The 25,148-nt window shown below is 41.4% G+C and overlaps 1 protein-coding gene across 5 annotated transcripts in view; it reads right to left on the bottom strand.

The window, feature by feature from the left end:
- Positions 1-25,148, bottom strand: part of HYDIN (HYDIN axonemal central pair apparatus protein) — a 335,806-nt gene that overhangs the window by 26,597 nt on the left and 284,061 nt on the right. For 3 of the 5 annotated variants that reach the window (XM_023637294.2, XM_023637295.2, XM_023637296.2), the window contains 14 exons: positions 23,865-23,967; positions 23,352-23,630; positions 21,719-21,861; positions 19,323-19,541; positions 16,966-17,126; positions 14,505-14,620; positions 13,451-13,658; positions 12,039-12,251; positions 11,418-11,556; positions 10,202-10,367; positions 7,457-7,604; positions 6,802-7,009; positions 6,080-6,301; positions 797-966 (listed from right to left, as the gene is read on the bottom strand). In XM_023637294.2, the coding sequence (XP_023493062.2) occupies positions 797-966; positions 6,080-6,301; positions 6,802-7,009; positions 7,457-7,604; positions 10,202-10,367; positions 11,418-11,556; positions 12,039-12,251; positions 13,451-13,658; positions 14,505-14,620; positions 16,966-17,126; positions 19,323-19,541; positions 21,719-21,861; positions 23,352-23,630; positions 23,865-23,967 (2,495 nt within the window). Of the gene's footprint in view, positions 1-796; positions 967-6,079; positions 6,302-6,801; positions 7,010-7,456; positions 7,605-10,201; positions 10,368-11,417; positions 11,557-12,038; positions 12,252-13,450; positions 13,659-14,504; positions 14,621-16,965; positions 17,127-19,322; positions 19,542-21,718; positions 21,862-23,351; positions 23,631-23,864; positions 23,968-25,148 lie in introns of those variants that run through there. The other 2 variants (XM_023637298.2, XR_002806835.2) reach the window with 2 other exon arrangements.

The following is a 25,148-nucleotide window of genomic DNA, read 5'->3' as shown; positions in this document are numbered from 1 at the left end:
CATGACCCTTTGCCCACTGCTCTTTTCACTCGCTTTATCCCCTCTTGATTTGATAATGCAGCTTATGGTTTTGGACCCTCTCATAAGAAGGAAGTGCTTCCTAAAGCACTTGGGTGGCAAAGCACAGCAGAGAGGAGCACGTGCTCTGGAGATGGACAGACAGGAGTTGGGATCCAGGCTCTACCCCTAACTAGCCATGTGACCTCAGAAAAGCTGCTTAGCCCATTTGGATCACTCGTTCCTTAACTGTGAAATGGAGGTAGTGATTGCTACCTCATAAGGTTGTTGTGAGGATTAAATGAGACAGAGTGACTAAATCAGTCACATAACGGGGCCTGGAGGAAGCATTCCATAAAGGTGAGCAACTATTATTATCATTCTTTGCTCAAACAGAAGGGATCTTCAAAGATGATGTCCACCTTACTCCACCCATGGGGAGGAAGTCACCTAGACCTCTCCATTACAACCTCTCCTTGTCTGCCTTCTCTAAATTCTCTAAATTCTAAATTCCACATCTATTACACAGGGAAAATAAATGGAAGCCCTCAAAGCTCTCATCAGGTCCTTTGGCATTACCCTCCTCACTTCAAGAGGAGGATTTTTAGCAGAGTAGCTCATGGTAATCCAAGTATCAGTATTAGTGGTCTGGAAGGGAGACTCAGGATTCATGCCCACCTGTGTTTGACTCTTTCCCATAATCCTTCTTTTTCTGTCTTGGCAGGACTTCACCTGTGCGAAGGCTATAGGACTCAAAGGAGCTTCAGAATCATATGGAAGCTCTAAGAAGACTGCTTACCTCATAGACGTGTCCTCCTTGTTGGTGATGACTAGGGTTTGTTTGTATGGGGGCATCCCGGCTTGGTAGATGAAGCAGGTCCCAAAGTTGTAGCTGGTGAAGGAGAAATGGATGGCCGGGCTCACGGCACAGCCTGAGATGGAGCAGGTAAATGTTGGACCATGGCTGATCTGTGGGGAGGGAATGGCAGGTGGAGCGTGATTAGGAGAAGTGGGAGGAAAGGATGAAGGAGGGAAGTAGTTGGGTGTTTTAAAAAAATACAGGTCCCAGGGCTCCATCTGCAGGGACTCTGATTCATAGGTTAGAAGTTTGTTTATTTAAGGAAAAGCAAAGTGGGATCCTCTGCTGTCAGACCCACATTGGCTCTTGCTTTGCTTCTGCAGGAACGATTCAGCTTGAAGGTGGAGGGGTGTGGCAGAGACTGTTAGTTCTACCCAACATCGCTTCCCAAGGCTTCCTTACCTGCAGGACTCAGCTAAGTGCATTGGCAACCACCAATGTGTCTAGGTGAAAATACCAGCTTTCCCATCCTTCCTTGCAGCTAAGGTGGTCATTAAACATAGTTTTGGTCATCAGGATGTAAACAGAAGAGGACAAGAAGGTGTCCCATCTCGAAACAAGAGGCTAAGCTTTGCTGGGAGTTTTTTTTTTTTTATTCAGGCTCTTCTCCCTTATTTCCACTCTGGAACGGGGACATAGGGCTGCAGGTAGGAGGGTCATCTTGTGACCAGGAAATGATAAGAATGAGGTCAAAGGTCAACATGCCACAGGTGAAAGAGTGGAAAGATAGAGTATAGATTATCACCTAGACTCCCAACAAGAAAATACACATACCTGTTGGTACATGGACTTAATTTGCTCTTCAAAAACTTTTTATGATATGGAATTTCATAAGCTGACAATTGATTTTAAACAACATATGCAATATTCGTTCTAAACATCATTAGAATAAACATTATAATAGTCATTGGTACAAATTTTTATGAGCAATTTTATAAATTTAAAAACATTTTATTTAAGGCTTTTAAAATCTTCACATTTTGTGAATGATTCCCTGAAAACAATTAAAATTTATCACCTTCAACTTTTCTGCCAATTAGAGTAGGAAGATCTATGACATATGATGTTTCTTTTTGCTGTAAGAAATGAAAGTTCTGAAAAAGACAGTTCTCAAAAGGGATGGGCCCCTTCTGAGGACACACGCCTGGCAATTCTCAGGGAAGATGGCTGTAACTTTGCCACTGAGTTCCAGGCTAGGAGTTTCACAGTTTTGTTTTGTTTTGTTTTTGACTGTGCTATGATTTAATTTCCATCTAAATTATGAGACGGCCAGCAACTCACTTTAGGTTCCGATTGTTTTACCCCATTTCCTCATCAATCTTCTTCTTAGGGATCTGAATAAAGACAATGTCTTTTCACTCTCTTGATTGTTTCTCTTGCTGCACAGAACCCTTTTAGTTGAGGTAGTTGCACTTGTTTATTTTTGTTTTTGTTGCCTGTGCTTTTGGTGTCGTATCTATGAAATCATTGCCAAGACCAATGCCATGAAGCCTTTCCCATGTGTTTTTTTCTAGGAGTTTTACAGTTTCAGGTCTTAGTTTGAGTCTTTAATCCATTTTGAGCTGATTTTTGTGTATGGTGTAGAAGGGTTCCATTTCATTCTTTTGCATGTGACTATCCAGTTTTCCCAACACCGTTTGTTGAAGAGACTATCCTTTCCCTATTGTGTGTACTCGGCACCCTTGTCAAAGATCAGTTCTCTGTGTACGCGTGGATTTATTTCTGGGCTCTCTATTCTGTTCCATTCGTCTCTAAGTTGGCCCTTTATGCCAGTGTTAGACTATGTTGATTGCTGAGGCTTGGTAATATATTTTGACATCAGGAAGTGTGATACCTCTAGCCTTGTTTTTCTTTCTCGGGATTTATTTAGCTATTTGTGGTCTTCTGTGGTTCCACATGAATTGTAGAATTGTTTTTTCTATATCTGTAAAAAATGCCATAGTAATTTTGATAGGGATTGCATTGAACCTATAGATGGCTTTGGATGGTATGGACATTTTAACAATACTAAGTTTTCCAATCCACAAACACAAGATGTCTTTCCACTTGTTTGTGTTTTTGATTTCTTTCATCAATGTTTTATAGTTTTCAATATACAAGTCTTTCACCTCCTTAGTTAAGTTTATTGCTATTTTATTCTTTTTTGGTGCTCTCGTAAATGGAATTGTTTTCCTAATTTCCTTTTCAGATAATTTGTTGTTAGTGTATAGAAAAGCAACTGATTTTTGCACGTTGGTTTTGTATCCTGCAACTTTACTGAATTAGTTTATTAGTTCTAACAGGTTTTTTATGGAGTCTTTAGGATTTTCTTTATATAAGATCATATTGTCTGCAAAGAGAGACAACTTTACTTTTTCCTTTCAGATTTGGATGCCTTTTATTTCTTTTTCTTGCCTAACTTCTCTGGCTAGGACTTCCAGTACCATGTTGAATAGAAGTGATGAGAGTAGTCATCCTTGCCTTGTTCCTGAACTTAAGGAAAAGCTTTCAGTTTTTCACTGTTGAATATGATGTTAGCTGTGGCTTGTCATATACGGCCTTTATTATGTTGAGGTACTTTCCTTATATTCCTAGTTTGTTGAGAGTTTTTGTCAGGAAAGGGTGCTGAATTTTGTGAAATGCTTTTTCTGCAACTATTGAGATGATCATGTAATTTTTATCCTTTATTCTGTGTGGTATATCACATTAATTGATTTTCATATGTTGAACCATCCTTGCATCCTCGGGGTAAATCCCACTTGGTTGCAGTATATGCTCCTTTTGACGTGCTGTTGGATTTGGTTCGCTAGTATTTTATTGAGAATTTTTCCATCTATATTCATCAGAGATATTGGCCTGTAGTTTCCTTTTCTTGTGGTGTCTTTGGCTTTGGTATCCAAAAGATTTGAGATCAGGATCTTGAAGAGATATCAACACTCCCATGATCGTTGTACCACTATTTACAATAGTCAAGATGTGGAAATAACCTAAATGTTCATCAACAGATGAACAGATAAAGAAAATGTGGTATATACATAGAATGGCATATTATTCAGCCTTAAAAAAGAAAGAAATTCTGCCATATGTGACAACATAGATGAACCTTGAGGACATTATGCTGCGTGAAATAAGCCAGTCACAGAAAGATTAATACTACATGATTCCACTTATGTGAGGTATCTAAAATAGTCAAATTCATAGAATCAAAGAGTGGAATGATGGTTTCCAGGGGCTAGGGAGAGGGCAAAGCGGGGAGTTATTAAACTAAAGTTTCAGAAAAACAAGGTGATAATCTCTGGAGAGCTGCTGTACAACATTGCACCTATAGTCAACGATGATGTATTGTACACTTATCAATTTGTTAAGAGAGTAGATCTCACGCTAAGTGTTTTCACCACAATAAAATAACATTTAAAAACTGTAATGAAAAAATGTAAAAATGAATAATAAAACCTAGAATAGAAAATAAAACCAAAAATCAGTTCACTATGAAAAGCACTATAACTTCAATAGCTGGGATTTTGTTTTGATTTTTTTTGGCTTGAGTTTTGTTTGTTTGTTTATTTCAAGACAAGACTAAAACGTCACTATTATATATGTTCTCTCAGATCCAAACTAGTCTTAGAAAATATTCAAAAACCTTATTAATTTTATATAAACACAGAAACAAACTATTTTCTTAAAAATTATTTTGTAAAAAATCTTTAACATATCTTCTTTAAGGAAAACATAATTATTGGTAAATAGCTTTTTCAAATTCTTATTGGTACCATATATCTAACAATTTTGGTAAAGACTGAAAGAAGTTGAATGTGGTATCATCTCTGAGAAATAAATGTGAACTTTTAAATAAATTCATCATTTAAAGAAAAAAAGATAGTGTCAGGCTGGGTATCCCAAATTTCCTTTTGTTGTTAATTTCCTATTTTGTTCCATTGTTGTTGGAGAACATACTGTGTATGATTTCAATTTCTTTTTTTAAAGATTTTATTTTTTCCTTTTTCTCCCCAAAGCCCCCCGGGACATAGTTGTATATTCTTCATTGTGGGTCCTTCTCGTTGTGGCATGTGGGACGCTGCCTCAACATGGTTTGATGAGCAGTGCCATGTCCGTGCCCAGGATGCGAACCAACGAAACACTGGGCCGCCTGCAGCGGAGCGTGCGAACTTAACCACTCGGCCACGGGGCCAGCCCCTCATTTCAGTTTTTTTAAGTTTGTCAAGATTTGTTTTATGGCCTAATATATGGTCTATCCGGGAGAATGTTCCATGTGCACTTGAGAAAAATGTATATTCTGTGGTTGTTGGTTGAAGTATTTAGGTGTCTTCTAGGTACAGTTCATTTATAGTGTTGTTGAAGTCTTCTATTTCCTTGCTGACCTTCTATTTGTTCTATTCATTATTGTAAGGGTACTGAAATCTCCAACTATGAGTGTTGAATTGTCTATTTTTCTCTTCAGTTCCGTCAGTTTTGCTTCAAGTCTTCTGGGCTCTGTTGCTATGTGCATATATGTTTATAATTGTTACATCTCCTTGATGGATTAACTCTTTTATCATTACAAAATGTTCTTATTTGTTTCTAGTAATAATTTTTGTCTGACCGTCTATTTTTTCTGATATTTGTGTAATGCTGGTTTTCACTTTGACTGCAGAACTATTGGTTTTCAAGGCTTCTGCAGAGCTGGGGAGAGGGGGGTGGGGACACGGCAAGTTAAAATACCACGAAGCTCACTGTTCTTACAGATATTCAGCCATTTTTTCTGGCATGAATGCTTCTAGGATTGTTGCAAGCCTTTGATTAGAGAGTTCTGAAAAAGCTGATTTTGATAGTTTTTGCCAGTGTTCTCAAAGCTATGGCAGAGCAGCTTTTTGGAAGTCCTTCTCTGCCATTCCTGCTGACATTGCAATTCCTTGATTTTTCATTCAATAAGTTATCTTGGAAAATGTTGTACAGATTCTTTCTCTCCCTCTCTCGACTTTCCATCTATCTCCCTTATTTATTTTAATGGTGTCACGGTATTCCAGTGCATGGGTGGTCAAGTGCTTTTCAATTGACACTTACTCACGAGGCACCTCAACCATGGATGAGGCCTTTATATTAGAGATTTTGGGACTATATCCAACACAACCACTCTCCAGGAGCTTCTGGCAGGGTGCAAAAGATAAGGAAGACAGAGGACAATTAATGTCTCAGGATAGAATGCTGTGAGTGCTTTTAGTGTCGAACAACGTTAAATGGTCTCACCTTGATTCTGAGTTCCAGGCCCTTCAAGACACACTTCTTAAATGGTTGGAAAGACAAGGAGGCATGTGCACTCTGCCCCACATCCACAGTGCCATCAGTGGGTGAAAATTCCAAGTACTGTAGCAGGGCTTTGGGGCCGGACAGCTCTGCCTGGAAGCTGAAGTTGAACTTCCCAGTGTTGATAAAATTGAATTCACACTGGACACATTCATTCAACTCTACCTGAGAGATAGAGAACATTGGTATGTTCAGTGATTGCAAACCACAGTTCCCTTCTCTGGGGTCAGGATACGTAACACGTTGGGGGAAAAATATCCTTTGGGAAACAGGGATGGCAGATGATGTTAGTGAGTTGAGTATCATTAGCTTAATGTGGTCAGATATTCCAGCAAGAGCTACTAAGTGTTGGGGGTCCCTCACATGTGAAGAGTAAGATGGCAATTTAATTTTTAGACCTCTCTTAGTAGCCAAACATCCTTCCTGTGTGTTTAATATAAGCATTCTCCCCCTTCCCTACCGTCTCTCCACCTCTTGAAAAATAAAACGAAACTTTTCACATTGAAACTATATACATTCTGGAGACAGAGCTGATCCTGGAATGTTTCTGTTCTCCTGGGCTCCCTGGCTTTGAAATAGAGAGGATCAGCTAATATTCACTTGTACTGCCTTTCCCAGCCAGTGTGGAAACCGAGAGAGAGAGCAAGGCCCTCTCACAACTTTACCTCATAGAAGTTGACATGGGTGATCTGGTTGGGAGTCAAGATAGTGACCAAGCCAGCCCTGTCCTTGCACTTGACCTCTGCGTTCATAGTGTAGCCCTCAGCTTTCACATTTAAGGTCAAGGGGTAGGCTTTCTTTTTCACATTGCAGATCAAATTAAAGTTCACATCTCCTTCCTGCTTTGGTGTGAAGAAAATACCAATTGGGAACCTGGTTGGGGAAGAAGATAGCAGATTAGCTGACTAGGCCAACCTGTTAAAACCTGCTAAAGAATATGAGCCCAATGAATTGGTGGACACAATACGAGGAAAAGGCATCATAACTCCAAATTATGATGAATTTTGAAGATTTGCAAGGCAAGGAGAGATGTTGCTTTACAGATTCACAAATACAGCAGACAGCAAGGAAAAGAATATAAACATAAGAGAAAATATTGAGAACAAGGGCTTAACATTCTCAGTGCTCCACAATTCATCAGGAAAATAAACAACAGGGAATAGGTAGGTCAGAGGTGCATTTGTTAATATCTAAATTTCAGAGTTGGAAGAGACTTTAGAAATGGGGTACTCTGAGGGAAACGGATTCCTCTGGGTGGCAGGACTGGGACCACAGCCATGTTGGGAGGATGCAGTCCTAGGGGCCTTCCTTTTTCTTTACCTGGACAGTGGTGGGATCCAGCCTTCCATGGGACATACAACCAGGCTGCTGCTGAAACCTTCAGAATATCGGGAGTTGTCCTGGAAGGCAAAATTGAAGCCCTGCTCCTCCTTATTGATGATCTGCACGGTCTCCCTGGCTTCTCTGCCTGAGGAGGAAACATTGGCCCTCAGTGGAGGCCTCATGGCTGCTCCTGAAGTATCTTAGCAGATACTGCTCCACAGGCAAGAGGAAGCCTTCTTAGAAGAGATTCTCCAAATTCTTTTCTCTCCTCTTCCAAGCTCCTCAGCCTTGGACTGCCTCTCTTCCTTCCTTTTGCTCCATGAGTGACCTTCTTCCCCTGGGGAGATTGCACTTCTTCCTTCTAGAACTTTACTCCCTCAATTGCCTGCTCCTGCTAGGTAGCTCCTCTCTGCCTTGGTCGTAGCTTTCCTGGGATTCTGATGACTGTTTCTGCTCCCTGTTTCTTCAAACCCAATGCCTTCCTGCTTTCGTTAATGGGGGCTTCACTCTCCCTGGTAGGCCTCTTAGCTCTGCCTATATCTCTGTAAATAACCCCCCATTGAACTCTTTTGAATTAGACCTCGGGGATGTTGTGACTGTCCTGACATGGCGCTTACTAATACATCTCCCATTGCTATTTTGCTTTTTCTTACTTTTCTTGACTATTGTAGAGCATTTATTTTTTTCTTATAAACTTTAGAATCATTTTCTCCAATTCTCCCCTCCTTTAATCCTTTTGAGGTTGAAGTTGTCAGATTTAACAAATAATTTTTTAGTTTAAGTATGTCCCAAATATTGCATGGGACGTACTTAAACTGACATATTTATACTAAAAAATTATTCATTGTTGTCTGAAATTCCAATTTAACTGTGCATCCTGTATTTTATCTGGCAACCCTAGTTGGGACTCTAATTGGAACTTGATTAAATTTGCATTTAATTTTGGGAGTATTGACAAATGTTCAGATTTTGTTTGGGGGCATTTTAATAAGATTTTATAGTTTTCTTTATATAGGTCCTGTGCCTTTCTCATTACATTTATCCTTAGGTATTATAGATTTTGTCAATATTGAAGGGAATTTTTTTGTTTTGTTTTCCAGGTTCTTATTGCTAAGAGAAAGAGAAACCATTGAATTTTGCACACTTGTCTTACATCCAGCCACTTACTAAATTATCTTGTAGATTCTAGTAGTTTGTTTTGCTTTTCTCTAGAGCCTCTTGAGGTTATCTATGTATGAAGTTATCAGCAACAGCAAAATTTATGACCAAAGTTTATGACAATTATTTAATTTTCTTGTTTTATTGTATTTGCTAAAATCACTAAGAAAGTGTTCAATAACAAGGGTGATCATGAGCATCTTTGCCTAATTCCTGAGTTTAATTGAAGGCTTTTAGTGGTTTATTACAAGATAATATCTGCCTCTTGATTTTGCTTAATCTTGTTTATTTAAGTTTTTTGCTCTATTCCTATTTTACTATTAGAGCTTTTGTTGAGAATGTTTGCTGAATTTTAGCAATGACTTTTCAGTATATATTATGATTAATATAATATTCATGTTAATATATTAATATGAACAATCACAAGATTGTTCTTTAATCTGTTGATGTAATGATTATATTGAAATGCACCACCCTTGCATTCATAGATTAAATTCTGTTTATCTTTCTGTTTATCTTTGCTTTTTCTCATGTTACACTGCTTATTTAACTGCTCAAAACCTTACTAAACACCATAGTCTCCTCTTATCTACTTATATGTGTCAGTAGAAGAAATGTATGGAAATAATACACATCGAACTGTTAGCATTGGTTTCCTTTGATTGAAAGGGATGGATGACATAGTATGGGTGGAGAAAGACTGTTAAACTTTTCTTTATACAAAACCACATTGATTGACTTATTATAAAAATACTACTTGTATAAATAAAAAATCTAATGAATTGCTAAAAAATCCTCTGGCTTTAGTTGTTTTATACACACACACACACACACATACACAGACACACACACCCCACATTCATGAGATAGACTCACAGGGCTATAAGGGACCTTATAGCCCTTATAGCCACTTCCTTATTTCCTTCAGGTCTCTGCTCAGATGTCACCTTCCCACTGCCTACTGGCCTTCCTTATTCCCCCTACCCTGCTTTAGTCTTCTCTAGAACACTTATCAACATCTGACATGCTGTATATTTTGCTTTTATATTTTTGCTAGTCTGCTTCCTATTACTAGAATGTAACCATTGTGACGGTGGGGACTTTGGCTTTATCCATTGCATTCCCAGCTCACAGAAGAATGCCTGGGTCATCCAAGGAGCTCAATAATATTTGTGGAACTGAACAAATGCACGAAAGGATGGCAGAGAGATCTGGCCACTGTGGCACAGATCAAGAAGCAAATAAATACAGCCTATAATCTGGGGGCACACACAAGTAGGATGCGGCTGGCATGAGGCTCTGGAAATGAACATAATCAGTCCAGGCCTTAAAGGAATCTTCCAAAAGGATCTGTAGTAAGGCTCCTGAATTTCTTTAGGTTAGTGGTGTGTGAGATTAGAAGATACTTGATGGAGATTACATGGATTTGTGAACAGCAATAGAGGCACTCTCATGTGCTTCTGGAAGGCACGAGGAAAACTTCCCCACCCAAGTCTGCTCCTGGAGCTCAATGCTGGGTTGGTTCCATCCCCCTGCCCCACAGATCATGCCAACTCTAAACATAAACCAACAGGGCAGCCTTACCAATGAGGAGACAACTGAAGTTGATATGTGACTTGTCTAGATTGATGAGAGGGTCAGTGGCTTTGCCTACCAGCAGGAAAGGGACTGTGATGTTGTGTTCGGGGATTAAGAAAGTCCAGAATGCTTCTGTGACGTCCAGATGGAGAGGCATGAACTGGAAGACGATCTAAGAAGACAGTTTGGAACAGAGTGGTAAGAGGCCCCTCTGTTTGCTTACTCCATGTGCTCTCAGAGGCTCGTTAGCACTGAGGTATGATGGCTGACGTTACCATGTCATCACTCTCTTTCTACCCTCTCTATAAGAGCATGTAAGTTTGGCTATACCAGCAAAATCAATGTTTGTTTGTCCTGCTTACAGGTCTGTATAAGGGGGTCTACCCCATCCACAGCCCCTGCCCGCTGGGCTGCCACATTTCACATCACATCTTTGGATGGTATAAAAAAATGTAGAGATTCAGAAAGAAATTTTGAATTTTGGCTTTTCCGGAAAAGTTCGGGAGAATCGGCAACCCTGGGCCCACTGATTTGTACAGTGGTCATCTGCCGGAGAAGACTGTGGCCAGCTAGCTCTGGGGCTCAGCAGTACCTATCATTGTCCCCTTGGCCTGCTTCATTCATTTGTGTGAACTTCCTAAAGGCATTTGAATTCATAATTTCTGTTTCATGGATTTATTTCTTTCTCTAAGATTCTCTGCAGAACTTACAGGACCTGGGGCCTGTAGATATGCTTTGGCAGCAAGTTCATATTTCTTTAAGCTTAACCCCTAACCTAAATCACTGTGCAAACATTAGGACTAAGCCATGGGACGCGCTCCACTTTTCTGTTTTGCCCTTTGGCCTGACCAAGTGAAAACACATCTGTGTCCTTTCACTGCTGTCAGTCCCTTGGACAAAAATAACTCTTTACTTCACATTACTGTATGAATTCTGGAGTCCCCAAGAATTGGTGTTCAGCTCCCCTTTCCTGCTATAACAATCAAAATTTTTTAAAACTGCAAATACTAGAGCTCTCTGTTTCTCTATGGCCGAGAGTGCTCAGGTCTGTCTTGTTCATGAGAATTGCCTAACATAGATGGCAGCCACACAAGAAATACTTGTTGATGGACGTGCCCTAGGCCAGTCTCCCTAACTCTACCTACGGTCTATGGCACACTTGCCATGCCAAGAGGGTTAGAATGACGAAAGCCCTGGGTCAAGTAGTCCTCATTACACCTACCTCAGCTTTCTTTTCAGGGTGGATTAAGCCCTTCTCTGTAAGGCATACGAAGGCCGGAGGGTTCTGGAGACTTTCCGTTTCTTCAGAGACCCAGCAGAAGGAGTAGGTGCTATTGGTTGGGTTCAGGATAGTAAAAGTCCTGGCCAAGGGGGAAGAATTGATAGCAGAGGGTGAGAGAAGGGGTTGAGGATTAAGAGGAACTTTTTAAAGACCTTCCCTAGCACAGTTCACTACGTGGGACTCTGAACTGTTCTGGGTACCTCATTAATGTAGAAATGAAAACTGCATCTCATTTTGGGGTCCAAAGCACGGCTAGAATTCTTGACCCTGGCGTAATAATGATAACAAGGGCCCTTCTGTCCCAGTGATCCTCTGTGGTCAAGGTGGTAGTTAGGGGTAATTAGGGTAGTTAGACATTTCTATGTCTTCCAAATTTTCCCCAGTGTTAAAACTGAGGAGAGAATTCAGCTTCCTTACTGTGGCAGTTCTCTAAAGTCAAACCCAAGGATATCAAGCCTTCTTCTGGCAATCAGTCTAGCTCGCTTCTCTGAAATCTTCCTCTGAGTTCTTTAGAAGGATCAACTGATATGAACTCAAACAATGCAAACCTATGCAACTCACCGGAGATTCTTTCTTCCTATGCCCACACTGGTGAACTCAATCACCCGGGTGTTTGGATCCACAGCCCCACCACTAGGCCCTCGGAGATCAGGGTTCCGCCGATGACCGCTGATGTAGTCCGAGCTTTTCAGGTCAAAATGGCAGATGGGCAAGACGCTCCGCCCTTTTGCTAACAGGACTGGGCCTCGCTCTCCAGGTGGCAGGTTGGGAATGCTGAGAGGATAAAGTTATTTTTATTTATTTTTAATTTTTAATCAACTGTTGCTTTCTTAATTGGTTGGAAATGAATATTACATACACCAAAATGTGAGCTCCATGAGAGCAGAGGCTGGGTCTGTCTTGGTCAACAATATAACTTCTGTGCCTTGAATAGTACAAGATACATAGTATGTGTTCATTAGTTAATTGTTGAGTGGATGAATGCATGAATGGGCTGAGTATGAGAAGCCTGAATTCTGGTTCCTTCTGTGTACCTAAGAATGGTTTCAAGTTACTTCCTCAATCAGTGGTGAGAAAATCTCCCTGCTGTAAAACGAGCACAGAGTCTTACCCTCGGGGTCCTCTCATAGGCATCTAGTGGGATATGAAAAGTGACCCAGAAATCCTAAAAAATGTATCCTGAGCTCCTTGGAGAAAGTGAACTGGATGTGAGCAGACTTCTAGGCCCATCACCAAGCTTAGGTGGCCCAGGTGTGGGAGGGGTCCCTGCAGTACGATTACAGTTTCCAGGAGGCTCTTATGGTTCACATAGGTCTCTGCCACCCTAGGCCATGGATTATAGAATTACTCTGTAAGGTGGGTGTCCTCCATGGAGCTTTCCTTGGAATGGGTACCATATCAGGGTTATTTCATTGCCAGATGTTATTGAATTGGCTTTTCTCTTACTGGGTCTGGGTCCCAGCTATTCCTCGCCACCACCTCCACCACCACCACCACCACTACCATCACCATCTAATGTTTATTGTGCTTATTTTATACCAGGCATTGTTCTAAGCTCTTCACCTGAATTACCTCAGTTGGTTTTCATGACAACTCTACAATGTGAATACTGCTATTTACATTTTACAGATAATGAAACCAAGTCTCAGAAAAGGTACAAGAAAGCTTTCTCAAGTTCATGCTTGCCCCAGGACTGGAACCCACCTGGTTGTCAACCATTCTGTTGCCCAGTGGAATTCTGTTATGTGGCCGGGGAGGTGAGCAGGAGAAAGAGTCTAGAGAGGGTGATGAGCAATACAAAAGACCAAATTCTCCTTGTTCTCCAAAGTCCGGCCCCTTTGAATCTTTCCAAAGGGAAATGTGGCAGTTTGGGGCTGTGGAGGGATCTAGGGTTGGAAAGAATGGTGGTGGTAGTGGGACAGAAGAGGGGATAGGAGTTGCAGAGCTTTGTTCTGGGGAGCACATCTCCTTACTGGCAGAAAAGATTGCTTTCGAAGTCTCCAATCTCCAGTGGAGTGAATTTCACTTGGAGCTTCTGACTCTTCCTCACTGGCACGATGCCCGAGGCAGGGTCCACAGAGAATGGTGGTGGGGAAGCTTCATTCCAGTGGTCCACAGCGCTGTCCAGAGTGCTGCCTGTGTGCAGTGTGCCCTGGCTAAGCTGATCTTTCTGAGAGCAACCTGGAGGCAGACAGACAACCAACGATATTCCGCATTTGCAGTGGGAAAGCAGGGAGAAGGCAGCCCACTCACAGGTCCTTAGGGACCCTCTATGGGGCTTGAGAGCTCACCTCTTCTGGTAGGTACACTTAACTTTGGGCACTAGGGGTAAGGAATTTGTTCATGTCTCTCACAGGGGACTGGTGAAAAATACTTCTATTAATTCCATCAAGTTTTCAAATTTGTTTCCTTTTGGCTCAAGGGAGTACGTCAAGTAGATGTCTGTGGGTCTTTTGCCTCAAGAATAATGGGCTGTGAACAAAATTTTTGGAAAATAATTGTTTCAAAGTAGGGGTTCACAATCTGGGGACCCATGGATAAGGGCCCATTTGAAATGTCTGGGAATATCTAAAATTGGAACAGTAGTAGTGGCTATTTGCCTACCAGGTGCTGGGGCCTTTTATAAGTGCTTCGCATGTATCAACTGCAAATTGGGCAAGGTGTGTATTTCCTGGGGAGATGGTCCATAGTTTCCTCAGTTTCTCCAAGGGTCTGTAATCTCCCAGAAGGTTAATATCTAAAAGAAAAGATTCCTATGGATCTGCGAGAGGGGTGCTGACCTAGTGGGGGTCCAGGGTCTGGGCTCCAGGAGGGCAGAGGTCAGTCCTTGAGTGTCTCGGGCCCATGTGGCTCTGCAGAGCCCAGCAGGCCTCTGCTCTGCTTCTCCTTAGCTACTTAGGGGGCCACTGGAGCAGTGCTCGTTTCTGCATGAATGAGGCTCTTTTACTAACTAAGGACTCAGTTCGAACCCTGGGTTTTGCCTGTCATCGCATTTACCTTGTCATCGCATCGCATGGCATCATTTACCTGTCATCGCATTTACATCGCATTTATCTGGCATTACAAAGCTGACAGACTTTGTCGTCTCTTCTGAGACCCAGCTGAATTCCAGCTGCACATTTCCTGAATTAATCAGTACAAGCCTGCAAGTGGATCAGGGAATGGATTTGAGAAATGTGCAGCCAATGATTTTTGTCATGTCTGTACATCATCTATACTATTACTTAACGTTTTTCTTTAAGTCAAGTCATTTGGTTTCTTAACTGTTTCTTCAAAAGGCAAGTTTTTAGCAACTTTATCTAAAATTATGCATTTGCTATACTAGTTATATTTCCTTCTAAAATATATAAAATATATACATAGCTATTAAAAGTAAAAATATTTAGATGTTTAGCACTTAAAGTCATCTTGCATACCACTAGCACCCTATGCGATGAGCTCTCAGCTTGCATCATGGTAATCCTGAAAAGTTCCCATGAGAGAGGAGACAAAATCTATTTCACATGACAGTGGCTGCCTCAGGTGCCAACCTCAGAGACTCTCCCTTCCTGAGTCACTTTCCACCAGAAACAACGTCCCTGTGGTCAGAAACCATTTGACCTCTGCCTGAAATGCCTTCACTGCTGGAATATCGACTTGTCTCAGATTCTGAATCTCTAGAGGCTTTTCCTGCATCAGGTTTCCCTGCTCTAAGACAAGAACTGGGAGATGAAAGCTTTTCCTGGAATCACTATTGAACTTGATCACAGCAGGAGGATGAGTCCTTGATACAAGAAAATGATTGCGTAAGAGGAAGAAACACTCCTGCTCCTCCTGGTTTTAGGGAAGCAGCAGGAGTTCAGAGCTGGGGGTGGGGGCTAGTCCTGGGTGGAGCGTAGGGATTAGATCTCCATTATCTAGTCCAGGTGGACCAGGCAGTTACGCCTGAAATCAAGGGCTTGACCCTCCAGGGCTTGTGCTGATTGTGTGAATTTATGAGCACTGGTCTTTATCTTAAAGAAAATGTTTATAAAGTAGAGAAATCCCAGTGGCACAGAATATTTTTCATAGAAAGAATTCTTGGTTTCAGTCGAGGGTCAGCAAACTTTTTTGTAAAGGGTCAGAAGTAAGTGTTTTCGGCTTTGCGCGCCATTCATCTCTGCAGCAACTGCTCACTCCATTGTTGTGGTGCGAAAGCAGCCGTAGACACTTCATCGACGAAAGGCATGGCTGTGTTCTAACAAAACGTTATTTACTAAAATAGGTGGCTGGCTGGATTGGGCCCACGGGCCATAGTTTGCTGACCTCTGCTTTAGGTGAAATGGTCATCAGCAGAAGATCCCATTTCCTGCCTTATATCTTTTGGTTTTACAATAATTTGAGAGGACATTTCAAGTGCAACAAATACAAAATAAGTCAAACAAGTTAATCACTAATTTTTACAAAGTAGAAATGTCAGTGGTTTACATTTTTGTGTTTGTAATTCTCAAAGAACAGTCACACGCCTTCTCTCTTCACCTGTCTCTGTATATGTGGCTCTGTCTTCCTAGAAGGCCCTTTTTTTCCTCTCTTCTTCACTTGGCTACCTCCTATTTCACCTCCAGAATTAAGCTGGGGCACCACTTAGTCTGGGAACTCTTCCCTGACACTCTGTCGCTCCCCATATCTTGGTCTGCTTTAGGTAGATCTCTTACTATATACACAGGACACCATACTACAACCATCAATTCACCTATTCCTACCCATGCCCCACCTCCGGATTATGAGCTCTTTGAGAGCAGGACCCATGGCGTCCTTGTATACCTGCGTCTGAGTGTGGAGAAAGGGTTAACATAACCTTTTCTCCTTCAAAAGACAATTTTGACTTTGAATTAACTTTCTAGCTCTGTTTTCCTGGGAACCTGATAAGGGAGAAATGTCAGCTGTATTATCAGGCAAACTTGTGTATGGTAAAATTGACCCCTGATTGGTAAATGGTCTGGGAGGAGTTATGATTACCTGGAGGGGAGCTATAGCTTTGGGGTTCTCTGAGTGTAGTGACTCTTATAACTGGGAATACTCCCCGCAGGACCCTATGGGAAGGTATAGCTATGGCTATGGAGTGGTTATGAGAAATGTTGGCTTCTGTCGGGCATGGGGCTTCTAAGCTAAGATGGACCCATCCCCACTAGGATAGATATCGTCTGAGCTATCACCTGGGAGGCCAAGAAGACTGGTTCCTGGGTGGCAGTGTGGACCGCTGCAAGGACTGTTCCCGCTGCAGTGTGCTCCACGCCACCCTCCTGGTAGACTGCGTTTCTTGGTCTATATCCTGATTGCAAGTGTGAACTGCAACTGTTTTGTGGGTCTGAACGTTTCACTAGACCTACGAAGACATTCTGGTGCATGTTACACAGATGTGATGCCTCGTACAGCTGCCCTAGACACAATAAATGTCTGATGGATGAGTGAGTGGGTGATGAAATGGAAGAGCTTCTCTGAGAGCGTCAGGAGGCTTTTGATGACTCACTCAAACACTCGGGTCTGGTAGATCAGGGTTTCCTTAAAGCACACATCGCTTGTTTGGCACTGGTATGAAGCAAAATTCACATTGGCACTGATCCGAAGCTGCAGTTCTCGGTAGTTTTCCTCCAGCACCGTGTGAGCAGGCTCAGGATCCGTCTCTATCACCTGTAACAAAGGCAGCAGTGTCCTCAGTGATGCAGAGCCAGCTGCCTCAGGGGGACAATGGGGGATAAGACAGTACTTTATTCTACCCATTCAAATGAACACCGACTCACAAGCTCAAGCTGCAGAACAAATGATTAAGGCGAACCCCAAATGACTCATAAATAGGAAAGGAAGAAATCGGACAACAAGAGATGACTGAGAGCTTTAGGACTGCACAGGCACGAGTTCTGGGGTCAGAGAGACTCCAAAGAATGCAGAATAAAGGAAATTATAAAGACAGGAACAGATATTCATGAAATAGAAAACAAACCTAAAACAGAGAGGACCAATAAAGCCAAACGCTGTTTATTTGAAAAGATTTTTAAAAACCTGTGGTGAGACTAATCGAGAAAAAAAAGAGAAAATACAAATAACAAATATCATAAATGAAAAAGGAGATAATACCATCTATCCTGCAAATTTAAACAGATGATAAGAAAATAGTATGAACAAATTTATGAGAATACTTATGAGGAGCCGGCCCCGTGGCCGAGTGGTTAAGTTTGCACGTTCTGCATCGGCGGCCCAGGGTTTCGCTGGTTCAGATCCTGGGCAGGGACATGGCACCACTCATCAAGCCATGCTGAGGCGGTATCCCACATGCCATAACTAGAAGGACCCACAACTAAAAATACACAGCTATGTACCAGGGGGCTTTGGGGAGAAAAAGGAAAAATTTAAAAATCTTAAAAAAAAAGAAAAGAAAATACTTCTGAAAACTTAGTTGAAGGGAAAAGTCCTAGAAAAATAATTTAATAAAATCCATTCAAGAACACATAAAAAAACCTAAAGAGTCCTGTTCCTATTAAAGAAACTGAATGGTAGCGAAACAAACCTAAACCTTAAAGACCTAAATAAATAGAGATATATACCTTATTAATGGAAAAGATGAATTAATATTATAAAATTGTCAGTTCCTCCTAAACTGATTTATAGAGGCAATCCAATTCCAATCAAGTTTCATCAGGTTTTCATAGAACTTGGTAAATGGATTCCAAAATTATGTAGAAAAATAAAAGGCCAAGAATATCCAGAACACTTCAGAACAAAACAGCATGGCGGAGGGACTTCCAGATATCATGAAAAGATATTTTAGCGAAAATGAAAAGACAGGCTGTAAATTTGGTGAGAACATTTGCAGACAAATGCTAAGAGTTCATAAAAAATAACTCATACTCATATCTTTCCAAGATAATGCCCAAGTGTTTTCCAGAGTGGCTGTACCAATTTATACTCCTAGGAGCAAAGAGCCACTTTGGAAAACACTTGGGGCTTATCTCGGAAAGCTGAACATTCACATATCTTATGACTCAGCAAGTCCACCTCCTATACCTTGGTTTAGGAAGATAAACTCTTGCAAATGAACACAATGCGACATGAACAATAAAGCTCACAGAAATACTGTCCATAATAGCAAAATCCCAAGTAATTTCCAAAAGAAGAGTGGATAAATAATAATGGAATTTTCTAGCAGTGAAATGGGTGTACTATAGCCACATGCAACAAGATGGATGATCACATGCAATAACTTTTTTTAGAAAAAATAAAGTTGAAAACTACAACTAAACAGCATGCTCTTAGAATGCATAAATTAAAGAAGAAATAAAAAACAAAAATCAGGGAATGAGCACACAAGATTCAGGCTGGTGATTACCTCTAGGAGGGAGGCAGGAGATGGAATGGCTGAGAAACATACAGGTAATCCTTCTGTCAGGTAATTCCTGTGTTGGTGTGGATTCATTTCTGCTTATATATTATTAAAAAGAAACCAACCAAGGAATAATTAAAAGAGGGGCACGCATGCACCAAAGATTATAACTAGTCTAATTCTGGACACCTGGGGGAAAAAGAAAACAACTAAAAGACTAGCCATGACATTTTTGAAGAGGAAAAAGGTGGAAGGATTTGCTCAACTGGATATCAAGACTTAAACCAAAGCTCTATCAATTAAGATGTGTGGTTCCTGTGGTATGTGTAGTACGGATGGCAGGCGGCATGGTTGGAAGTTCAGTTTATCATTTTTGAAATCAAGGTCAAGAAGAAGGTGAACCTTTCCCTTTTCCATGAAAGAAGGTAATGATGAGACATTGAACTTGAGAACAGTGGGCATACAAGACGGCAGCCCTGGTCAGATTTGTGCTTGATGTCCCTACTCACTTTTCGTTTTGTAGTGAAGGTCCCAGGCATGTTTCTGGGCACGTCTACCCACTTGACGGTGCGCATGCGGTCATCCCAGTCAGGGACTTGGTCTGCAGGCAGCTGAAACATGATCTTGGAGACCTTGCCCTTGATCCCCATCTTCTTCAGGCAGATGGGAGTGTCTGACTTCATGGTCACCACTACATCCTTGGCACACCCAGGGTGGAGGTGGCCAATCTGGGGAAGAGTCTGGTATTAGTATTTTTGGAAATTCAATCTTGAGGACTCTTGGTGATTGATGGTGACATACTGGAGAAGGGGTAGAGCCAAAAGTCTTGGCAAAAAAATGCATCATTCAAGCCTGTATATGTAGATTGTCTTAAATATGTACAAGAAGTTCTTAGAAATATAATCATAAAAACAAGAGCAGCTAATATTTAATCAAACTGTTACTTTCCCTGGGCACTATTCTAAACCTCTACACAATTCTACTAATCTTCACAACAACCCTATGAGATGGACGGCAATTATACCTATATGTAGCTAAAATGCACCTAAAATAACAGACAAGGAAACTGTAACTTGTTCAAGGTCATACCATTAATATTGCAAGAGCTGGATTCAGACCCAGGGAGTACAGCTCCAGACACCACACTCTTAACCTCCTGTGCTTCTTAATTAATATGATCTGTATGAACTATGGACAATGTATGCAGTACATTAGCAGTTGTCAGACTGTGATCTAGTGACCTTTGGGATCCCCAGAACCTTTTCAGGAATCCAAGAGGTCAAAACTATTTTCATCATAATAGTAAGATGTTATTTGACTTATTTACTCTCACTTTCTCATGAGTGTACAATGGAGCTTTCTAGAGGCTACATGACATATGCTATTGCATCAGATTGGATGCAGAAGCGACTGTGAGAATCCAGCTGTCTTCTATTAGGCCAGATATTAAAGAGATTTGTAAAAATGTAAAATAATGCCACTCTTGTCACACAACTTCTTTTATTTTGGGAAGTATAGCCATTTTCATAAAAATATGGTATTTATATTAACATGTAATGGATTTATTATTATATTTTAAAATGAATAAATACACGTCTTTAAACATGCTCAGTTTTAATTTCTAATATGGTAAATATTGATATGCATAACCCAAATAAACCAAAGCTCTTTGGAGGTCCTCAACAATGTTTAAGAATATAAAGGAGTCCTGAGACCAAAAAGCCTGAAACTCACTGAAGTATAACAGATAGCTGAGAAGCCCAATTTGGTCTGTAGAAGAAAATTATTTGTGATTTAGCATACACAAAAAAATATATATATATGTGTGTCTGTGTATATATATATATACACATATAGTCCTTTCATGTTTCTGATTGATTAAAAAAACTCTCCCTCCTCTGGAAAGTGAAGGGAGAAGAAAACTTAGCACTCCCCAGGGGCACAAATATGTGTGTGTGTGTGTGTGTACGTGTGTGTGCGTGCACATGTGTGGCTGTATGCACAACTGTGTGCGTGGGTGTATGTAAATGGACTATAAGCAGCTCATCTCTGCCTACTCTGACTAACACTTTACATCCCTTCAGGAAGCAAAACTTCCTTGTGATAGCACTCAAAGATTTAAAGGTGACAAAGTAGGGTCCCCCAACCCTCCTTGCTCTATCCCCCTGGGTTCTATGCTTGAACAGACTTGGCGGTCGAAACAGTGCAGGAGGCAGTGGATACATCTGGGTGTCCCCGTGTCCTGGGTCCTTGGAAGTGAACTGTCTGTGAAAAGCCACTGCTGGCCAGAGGTAGGATCCGCTACCATGTTGTCCTAGGCCTTGTTCAGTGTAGACCTTTGGGCAGCAATTCATAAAATGTACTCTGTGAAATGCTAAAAGAAGGGATTAGAAAATTTCAGGTAAAATGAAGTTAACTAGGTTTTAATATGCTGAAGGGCACTGGGGATCTTTAAGAGAAAGATGCAACCAGCAACATTTTCTAAGTCTCCAGTTGTCCACAGAACTCCCCATCCCCATTTTAGCTTTTGGTGAACCACTTTTGCAGGACTAATGCTCTAAAGAATACACACCCAGGGGGACGCAGGTCTACAATCTGGATAGGAAGACTGGGGCCTGTTTTCATCCATACAGGCCTCCATGGAATTCCTCAACACCAGCCTAGCAACAGTCTTGGCAGACCTCATTCTCTGCTCTTAGACCAGAGGGGACAGGAATAGTGTCATCTGGTACCAGGTCTGAGAGAGGGATGGTTCCTGGTTCCTCACACACCCTGAGAGAGGGATGGTTCCAGCTTGAGATGCATCCATTGCATCTCATACACATCCATGGGACGGACTGACAGTCAAACCAGGCTTGGCTTAGGCCTAAGGGAGTCCAGAAAACAGTGAACGGTTTTCACTTACCTGTGGGGAGAAAGAAATTGTAGCCAAAAGGGGCCATTCAAACCGTATCACATTCACCTGGCTGTGATTAGTGACTGTGAAGCTCACATTATAGCTGTTTCCAATGTGGCAGTCCCCAAACTGGATGTGGTCTATCAGAGCAGCTAGAGGACAGAAGCAGAAGGCCAGTGAGACCTCCCTGGCCTCCTCCTGGGGCTCATTTCCTGGGGAGGCCGCACCCGATAGACACTGTGCCTCACCTTCATGCAACCCCTTCCTCCTTGGATGGTTATGTTGGAAAAACTTGGATTCCCTGAGCAGCAAGCTTTCGCTCCTAGGGGAGCCTACCTCATCCATCCATCCATCTATCTACCTTGGCCTTCACCTTCATTTGTATAAGAGAGAACATAGGCCCCCGACTCAATCTGTTTGCTGAAAGAGTACTATTAGGGGTTAGAGTTGCCATATAAATACAGGAGTCCCCATTAAATTTGAATTACAGATAAATGATGAGCAATTTTTAGTATAAGTATGCCCCATGCGATATTTTGGGACACACTTACACTAAAAAAGGTATTCGCCATTTATCTGAAATTCAAATTTAAGGAGGACTCCTGCATTCTGATTTTCTAAATCTGGTAACCCTATCAGAAGTACGAAACTCGGCTTCTGAACTAGAGTTCACTGCCGGCTCCTGCTTGATCTCTGACAAGAGATGTCACCCTGCAGCTGCAAACAGAGTTGAAACACCAGATACGTGAGGAGCATTGACTTGAACCCATGCTGTATAGACTGCCTACTGCTACACTCCAGGACTATAATTAAGCTCTTAGAAAAACGGTGAGGCTGTGTTTATAACTCACTTCATAGCAATTAGCCACACAGATAGGATGCTTAACAAATGCTTTTTGATAACAATGGTGAAGCAAATTCACTCCTATCCCAAAGAAGATAGTCAACGAAATCAAGCTGCAGGGCTTGATAGGCTGCAGAGCAGCACATCTCAAGCTTTAATGTACACAGACTTCACCCAGGGATCTTGTTAAAATGTTGATTCTGACTCAGTACGTCTGAAGTGCCTGGGTGGGGTCTGAAATTCCCGTTTCCAACAAGCTCCCAGGTGACGCTGATGCTGTAGGCTCTCAGTGCATTGAGTAGTGAGGCTGTGGAGAATGATGGTCTGGGGGTGGTACAAACACCTAATCAAACAAGCCCACCCTTTCTCTTAGAACGTGCGGGATTCACCGTTCAGACAATGCCTACAAAAGTCAGCTAAAAGATATAGAGGGTGGAAAGTACAGAGAAACATGTACTCACTTTTAAGCTAATCTGGAATCTGAATTTTAAATTTCACTTATTAGATAAACGGGAATTTGAGCTCAAACTATAAGCTCCCTAAGGGCAGAAACTCTTTGGAACCTCAGGGCTCAGCGCCGTGCCTGGCACATGTGCACTGATGGTCAATAAATTTTCCTTGAAGGAACACATGAATGAAAGCAGTGACTAAGCCAGGTATGGCAGAGCATACAGTAATGAAGAGGAGGTTCATTTCTAAATTCGAAGGAAGTTAGCTAATCTTTTTTTTAAATTTCACCCTCATTTAAAATGACCCAAGAGCCAACATTTGTCAACACCTCACTGCTGCTTCTCCCACCTGCCACAAAGTCCTGCATACTGTTTTCCTCAATGACCTCAGAGATATCTGAGGCCTCCTGGCTGGTGGAAGCCACCAGCCCATGGATGTTGTCCAAGGTGATGTCATCTTCATAGCCCTCTCCCACCATGTGGATTACTGTCTCCTCATACTGGTTGTCGATCACTGACAAGTGGATGGTGCCTGTCATTCTCCCAACTTTCTGGGAGTGAAAAAAGACATCAAATTCAGCTGTGTCTCCAGGAGGAACAACCAGGGAGGCCGTGTGAGCTTTCTTTGCTGCAAAGAGAAGAGAGAGACATGATTTAGAACCAGTTAGAAGGAAGATACATCCATAAAGACCCTGGCTTAAGGGAAAGCAGCCCTAGTGTGGGAATGAGCCTCGCCTAGAGAGGCTATTGGTGATGAGAGCAGGCACACTACTCTGGATAGGTCCTGATTAGTCCCCTAATAAAATGGGTACTGAGACCCACTGCCCTCCAGGAGGTACCCTGCCCTGATTTACCAACTTACCTTTTGCATGTGGTTTGTTTTCCTCTGTGATGTAGATGTAGGATGTGGTGGGCCTCCCTTTCAGAGAGAAGACTCCTAGTTGGTCCCTCAGGTCAACATGCAGCTGGCAAAAGAAGGCACGATTGAGTGTTATGCTTACAGTCTGCTCATGGGTTTTACATCTGGAGTGAGATACTGTGCTGTTTGGGAAGTACCCAAAAATGTCATTGTGCCTAGTGCTCACTTTTTTAAGTTTCTTATTAAGAGGAAGATATAACAAATATTAGACCTGGAGAGGGCAAAAGAAACCTTAGTTCAGCCCTTGTTATCCAAGTGAGGAGCTAGGGCCCAGAGAGTATAGGTGAATTTTAGATCACACAACTAAAGAGTATCAAAACGGGATTGCCAAGGCCTCTGTTATTGACAGGGGCAGTTGTAAAATACACACTAGACTAATAAAATGGAAATGAATACACATCATTCCACAAGGGCTTGCATGAAGGTGAGCTCCTAAAAAAATACCTCCTAGGTATTAATGCAGTAGTTGCCTGAGAGTGTCATGTTGAGCATCCAACAAAGAGGAAAACCAAGGTGCATATCTGACCTACTTAGAGAAAAGGTATGTTTTCCAGCACACCAGAAGCCATATATCTGATTAAAAAAAACTAAAGCCATATATCTGATTTTAGGTATGAGAAATCAGCAGATATTTTTAGAAGATAGTAATGCTGGCACCATCATGAACAAGATTGAACAATATAAAAAATGAGGCATTAAGAAGGAAGAAATAGCAACATCACATTGGTAACTTCTGAGATAAAAATTATATATTTAGAAATAACCTTAATAAGAAACTATACAGAAGAATTGTATGAAAAAAATATTGACATAAAAGAAGATCTAAATAAATGGATGGGAATTCTAAATGTTGTTCTTGGTGGAGAGCCTAAACATTCTGAAAGCAGAAATTCTTCCCAAATCATCTATAGGATTCCCAATGGGATTTTTTGAGGAATATTATAAAGTAATGTCTAAAGTTCATCTGAGAGACTAGATATGCAAAAATTGAGAAAAACTAGAAAAATGGGGAGTGGCAGGGCAGGAATTCACTGAACTAGATGCTAAAACGTTTTACAAAGCCACAATAATAACAACAATGCAGAGTAATGATAAAATAGGTAATTTGGATGCAAGACAGCAAAAAATGCTAATTATACAAAAAATTTTAAAAGCATCACAAAACTAAGAAGATAATGAAGTGTAACCAGACTAAGATATAGCAGAGCTTGGAAATCCAGAGAGGCC

This window comes from Equus caballus, chromosome 3 (genome assembly GCF_041296265.1).
Source record: "Equus caballus isolate H_3958 breed thoroughbred chromosome 3, TB-T2T, whole genome shotgun sequence".
Taxonomy (NCBI): Eukaryota; Metazoa; Chordata; class Mammalia; order Perissodactyla; family Equidae; genus Equus; species Equus caballus.
This window is presented reverse-complemented; position numbering and strand designations above follow the sequence as displayed.